The sequence below is a fragment of the Neltuma alba genome, unplaced genomic scaffold (assembly GCF_004799145.2).
Source record: "Neltuma alba isolate B1F8T4 unplaced genomic scaffold, ASM479914v2 tig00007148_pilon, whole genome shotgun sequence".
NCBI lineage: Eukaryota > Viridiplantae > Streptophyta > Magnoliopsida > Fabales > Fabaceae > Neltuma > Neltuma alba.
The window spans coordinates 3,800-10,062 of NW_021634690.1; the positions used below are offsets into that span (position 1 = coordinate 3,800).

The following is a 6,263-nucleotide window of genomic DNA, read 5'->3' on the forward strand; positions in this document are numbered from 1 at the left end:
GGCTTCCGGAAAGATAAGGACAAATTTTGAAATGAGCAATTATACACGTAAGGATAACCACAAAACTACAGGAGTTGAACAAACAACTTTTTTACTGAGACATTATTCAAAAACAAGTTTATCAGGTTTTTTTTTCCCCCACATACAAGGATTTTAAAAAATTTTAGTTGTGGGGGTGACAAGATTTTATTTTATTCTGACCCAATGAATTGCCCAGAGGAAAACAACGTTTAATTAAGTTACCCCATACAACATAGGCCCAAAAAGGGGCTCCTTTTTTAATAGCCAGAAAACATGAAAAAGATAAAGAGAGTTATGTTATTGTGTTATACTACCTCTGATCCTAATTATAAGAGCCAGTTAACTAATTTGAGGAGATTAAAAAAGTAAGTTGAGTTAGTTATTTGTCCTGAATAGGTATTGTTTTTTCTAAAATATTTTTGCTAATCAAGTGTAGTGACTAGAACTATAATTATTAAAAGGACTATCTTGAAAAAAATTGAGTAAATATAAGAGACAAAATAGATTGGGGTCTTATATTTAGGACCAAAATAAAAATCAAACAGGGTATTATATTAAGGACCGGAGGTAGTATTATCATTTTATCCGATCTTTTTTTTTTTTGCCAACTTATCCTATCTTAGATATAAGTAATTGGTTTTTAAATTGATTTATTTTTTCATTATTATTTAATTTTTATTTTGTTAATATTATTTTTGATTCTTATAGTTTTGTCTCATTTTAATTTTGAGCTCTGAAATTTTTTTTGAACCTGAGCTCTGAAATTTAAAACTAATAGTTTTAGCTTATGAAGTTACAACTCATTTCAAATTTTAAAGTGAAAATGAAGTTTTGAAGAAGTGATATTAACATTTTTTGTTATTAATTAGATTTTCTATTTATAATTAAAGTAACTATATATTATTCGTCCGCCCGCTTGCTTGGCCAAAAGCGTTCTCTCTCCTCCGTTTGCTTTTTCTTTCTCTCTCTGGAAATCGTACGCCCACCAACGCACACGGCACACTTCTCTAAAGTCCCGCCCCCTGCCTCTTTCACGAGACGCACTCGCCAAACCGTTTTTCCGTTCTTCCCATTTTCCCCACTATTGCTTTCCCCTCGGATGCTCCATCCTCGTCAACCTCTGCTTCAATGAAGTTCTCTTGCTTCTTCATCATTCCCTCCGCTCTCCAAGTTTAGCTTCCTTCTTGGCTTCAGAGTTCATACCCATTACTCGATTTGCTGCGGAAATCCCGCTTTCTCTCGCTTTTGGAGCTTCAGATTCTTGTTTCTTGGACCCCCTGAAGATGGAAAAGAAGCAGGGTTTCTTCTCGGCTTTGAAGGAAGAGGTAGTTCGTGGTTTGTCACCGTCGCGTTCTCGGGCTAGCAGTCCGGGGAGAACCGGTTCACCCATTTCGGGTCTTCTTCGGAGAAAAAAGCATAGCAACCAAAGCAACTTAGCAGTCAGCCCCGACTCGTCGATCGGAAGATCCGGTAGTATGAGGCCGTTGGGAGAGACCCTGACGCCGTTGATAGAGGGTCCGGAGCAGAACGGCGGGGAAAACGGGGATGCAAAGAGAGTCGGGTCGGGTATTGGGCACTGGATGAAGGGTCAGCTGTCTCGGGCTCCTTCACCAGCCTCAACGTCCTTCAAGAGGTCTGATCTGAGGCTTCTTCTTGGTGTGATGGGTGCTCCTCTCGCTCCTGTTCATGTTAGCGCCACTGACCCGTTGCCTCATCTCAGCATCAAGGACACTCCCATTGTAAGCTTCGACCCCCTTCCGTTCTCTACTTCTGTGTGTGAGTGAGCATGTTTCTGTCTTTGTGTGCAGAAGGGTTATTCAAGCTCCTTTTCTGATTTCGATTATTTTCTAACCAAAAACTGGAAAATGAGAAGTGAAAGCACATGATGTGCAAATTAGAGAAGATTCTCTCTTTTTTGGATGCATGTTGTTTCAAAATTTTGGACGCTTCCTCGGCGTTGGGAAAATTTTCTCTTACAAGCCATCGGCGAATTCGGCGGTTTTTACTGACCTTTTCACGTTTTGAGTCACTTCAAGATTTAGTAAACTTTTAGCCCTCCAATTTTAGTTTTACCTGCCTCCTAGGTTATCCTGAAATGGTTCATGTCCGGACTCTTCGCTATAAATTCGGTTCATGTTGGTTCACGGGATGTTTGGCTGCTGAGTAAAAGTGGATAAGAACAGAAAACTCAAACTTCTATATTGATGCGATGTTCTATTTACATATTTTGCTTTGTTTTGTCCAAAATGTAAACGCTTAAGCTTGAAACATGGTGATCATGTCTTGATGTAGTTTTCCCTGCCTACTTAGAGTAAATCAGAAGAGGTTTTTGGCTTTGTGGTTATCTTGACTACCCTATTGATTATCATCTCTCTGAAACATTGAAAGTCTCTCAATTTTCAGCTAACATGCTTCTATATACTAATACTTTATTGTGTGGTTGGGTGGGTGAACCTGCAGGAAACTTCATCTGCCCAGTACATATTGCAGCAGTACACAGCTGCTTCTGGGGGCCAGAGGCTGCAGAACTCTATTCGGAATGCCTATGCAATGGGTAAGGTGAGAATGGTAGCTTCTGAGTTTGAAACTGCCACAAGAGTAGTGAAGAATCGGAATGCCTCTAGGTGCGCCGAGTCTGGTGGATTTGTGCTCTGGCAGATGAATCCCGATATGTGGTATGTAGAGCTCGCAGTTGGGGGAAGTAAGGTTCATGCAGGTTGTAATGGCAAGCTTGTTTGGAGGCACACTCCTTGGCTCGGTGCTCACACAGCCAAGGGACCTGTGAGACCATTGCGTCGTGCACTTCAGGTTAGGCTTTGTGTTCTATGTGGTGTTAGTGTTCCACTTTATCATCTATAATTTCTGAATTGTGTTTGTTTCTTCAATTAGGGTCTTGACCCTAGAACCACTGCCAGTATGTTTGCGGATGCAAGATGCATAGGGGAGAAGAAGATAAATGGTGAGGATTGCTTCATCCTTAAGCTCTGCACTGACCCTCAAACATTGAAGGCTCGGAGTGAAGGCCCTGCAGAGATCATAAGGCACGTCTTATTTGGCTACTTCAGCCAAAAGACCGGACTTCTGGTTCACATAGAGGATTCTCATCTGACTCGAATTCAATCTAATGGGGGTGATGCAGTTTACTGGGAAACCACAATCAATTCGTTCCTGGATGATTATAGGCCTGTGGAAGGCATCATGATTGCCCACTCTGGCCATTCTGTTGTTACTCTTTTCAGGTTCGGGGAGATGGCAATGAGCCATACCAAAACGAAAATGGAAGAAGCATGGACAATCGAAGAGGTTGCATTCAACATTCCTGGTCTCTCATTAGATTGCTTCATTCCCCCGGCTGATCTGAGAACTGCTTCTATCAGTGAAGCAAGTGAGCTTCCCCAGGATGAAAAAGGGAAGAACTCACTCACAGTATACCGAGCCAAAGTTGCTGCGCTGGAGAAGTCGCAAGATTGCAGCATCAACAATATGACGTGGAAGATGGAAGTCTAACCAAGGGATAGGATTGAAGAAGTCAAAACAATTGTTCATAGAAGTATATGACCACTAACACTGTTAGTAGAAGTTAGGGTAGGTGTCCAGTTGGTTCTTCCATGAAACTTTGTTTATGCCTCTATTTAATCTGTAAATGGAGCATAAAAATTCACTGGTTTCACTTCACCCAGGTGATGAGGGTGATGACCAAAGTGAATCTTTATTCTCAATGCAGAATCCAACTATGGAGTTGGAGCTCGGTTTTCCCAGTAGGAATAGAGCAAATGGAGGTTGAGTTTTAGTTTGCCTTCCATGAATGAGAGAAGGTGGTATAGCAGAAACGTTATAAGCTTTTGTTACTTTACAACTTCTAGTTCAGTTTATGTGTCGGTGGTGGTAATATTAAAGAGGCTGCCATAGACAACAATGAGATTGAGTTGACACTAACAACTAGGTTGGTTAACTCTAGTTCTGAAGAATTTGCTAATGTTTCAATGTTTTAGTACGCAGTGTAGTTGTTTATGCCTTTCTGGGTTTGGAAAGTTCAATGTGGTGGTGTTTTTTTAATTTTTTTGCCTATAATTTTGACATGGTGTTTTGGATAGCTGAGATAATGGATTCAGCGTTTGTCTTGTGCTATTTTGTCAGTGCTGATTCTGAATATCAAGATTTACTTCCACCGGACAGTTAATGCTCATTACATATATATATATATATATATATATTTACTAGTGAGGAAAATAAAAAATTGCATTCCAGGGTCAGGCTTGCTTTTGCTTTGTTGATCACTCTTGGGGCAGCTTTTAATTTTACCACTAGTACATTTCACCTGCTTTTAGCAGGGATTGTCTCTCTCTTTGATTGCACTGTGTGCTGGAATGTCTCTATTTTTTTATTTTTTATTTTTTATTTTTTACAGCCCCTTCTCTAGGAGAAGTTTCCACCTCATTATGATATGATGCTTCAAGTTCAAGATAGTCAACAAAGTATTGTTTCCTCTTTTTGGCCTTTGACCTTCTTTATGGCTCTTTTGGATCGCCCATGTGCGCCTGTGCATTGTATTAATGTGGTTTTCGTTTCTTTTTAAAACGGCATACGAGGTTGTAAGCATATTAAAACCATTCGTAATTAGGTATATTTAATGAAATATGATTTAAAATTCTTTAAGTGAAATGTATATAAAAAATAATACTTTTGTTATTAACATTCAAAGTATTTCCACAGATTTCTTCAACACGAGAAGCAATTTTTATATAACACAAAATAAGTTTTTTTTTTAACTAAAAAAAAACACTGGATGGCAGATCACATGTTTTGCATGCAGTAGGGGACGGGGTATTGTCCATGGCTTCCGATGAAGACTGTGGATTTCCTGAAGGAGAAATTATTTTCCAAAATATTGAATAAATGATAGCTAGATTTGCAAAAAAATAAAGAAATATATGCGAGTATCGATAAGTGCAGTCGCAAACAGGAATCTCAGCTGCAAAATGAGAGTTATATATAAAACTGAGATGCTTTATTTTCAATCAAAACTCCTACACTTGCAGTTGAATCGACATTTGCAATTCATGTTTCAGAAGATTTTCTTGAGAACTTAGTCTTTATAATCTTAATTGAGTTACAATAGTCTTTGTAATCTTAATTGAGTTACAATATGATACTTAGAATATATTACATCTGGTTCTTAATATAAGAGCTAATTGATTAATTTGAGTAGGTTAAAAAAATTAGTTATGTTAGTTATTTGTAATAAATAGACGTTTTCATAATATATTCTTGCTAATCAAGTATATTGGCTAAAACTATTATTATTACAATGACTATTTTGGAAAATAAATAAATAAATAAATATGAGATACAGAATGAATTGAGATTTTATATGTATGATCAAAATAAAATTTAAATTGAACTCTTGTATTAAGGACCGAAAGTAGTAACTTAATCCAACTCAATTTTTCAAGTTTCCGCTGTTTATTTAATTAATTTTTACTTCCTACATTTCTAGAAAATTATATAATCCTTCAGGGATAGAGTTATAATCATGTTACAAAGCATGAAAACACGACAAACTAAATGGTTGAAATTCGAGAGATTAAATTGACAGTAATTAAATTGAAATTACAGTTCTAAATTATTAATTTTTCCTTATATACATATATGGAGGGTTTGAATTATGAGTCTCTCCACCAAATTATGAACTCTCATATCCCATTTTAAACTACGAATTTAAAGGAACACAATCATAATGATACGAACCACTCAGATAATTATTGAGAAGTGGGCCCATAACACATTTAAGCGGGAGGGCTTTCATTCTAGAAGTACCACATTTTGAAAAGAAATAACTCATCTTAGCGGCCACTTATAGCGACCTCTATCCGAAGGAATTATGCACATAGCCTCCAAACAATCGTTATAAATTTATGCCAAAAGAAATAGAAAAAAAAAAGTAAAAATTAAATTTTGTCCATAAAATATACCCGTTCCATCATAAATATAAGAATTACTACCTCCGATTCTAATTATAAGAGCTAGTTGATTAATTTGAGAAAATTAAGGAAAGAAGTTAAGTTAATTATTTGTAATAAATAGGTGTTGTATTTCCTAAAATATTCTTGCTAATCAAGTGTATTGGTTAGAACTACTATTGTTAGAAGGACTAACTTGAAAAATATGTATAAATATGAAAGACAAAATAGATTGGGATCTTATATTTAGGATTAAAATAAAAATTAAATAAAGTTTTATAT

General features: G+C 36.8%; 1 protein-coding gene across 1 annotated transcript; it reads left to right on the forward strand.

Annotated features, from left to right (window-relative positions):
* Positions 1–977: 977 nt before the first annotated feature.
* On the forward strand, positions 978–4,147 carry LOC114751894 (uncharacterized). Its single transcript, XM_028940581.1, has 3 exons — positions 978–1,760; positions 2,482–2,829; positions 2,911–4,147. Exons 1-3 carry the CDS (start codon positions 1,305–1,307, stop codon positions 3,526–3,528), a joined length of 1,422 nt encoding a protein of 473 aa, XP_028796414.1. The 5' UTR covers positions 978–1,304; the 3' UTR covers positions 3,529–4,147.
* Positions 4,148–6,263: the final 2,116 nt, after the last annotated feature.

Bases quoted from the DNA above. Each gene is read 5' to 3' on its own strand.
- LOC114751894 (XM_028940581.1), top strand. From the start codon at position 1,305: ATGGAAAAGAAGCAGGGTTTCTTCTCGGCTTTGAAGGAAGAGGTAGTT. The intron at 1,761-2,481 runs GTAAGCTTCGAC...GTGAACCTGCAG, and splicing joins GCATCAAGGACACTCCCATT to GAAACTTCATCTGCCCAGTA. The intron at 2,830-2,910 runs GTTAGGCTTTGT...TTCTTCAATTAG, and splicing joins CATTGCGTCGTGCACTTCAG to GGTCTTGACCCTAGAACCAC.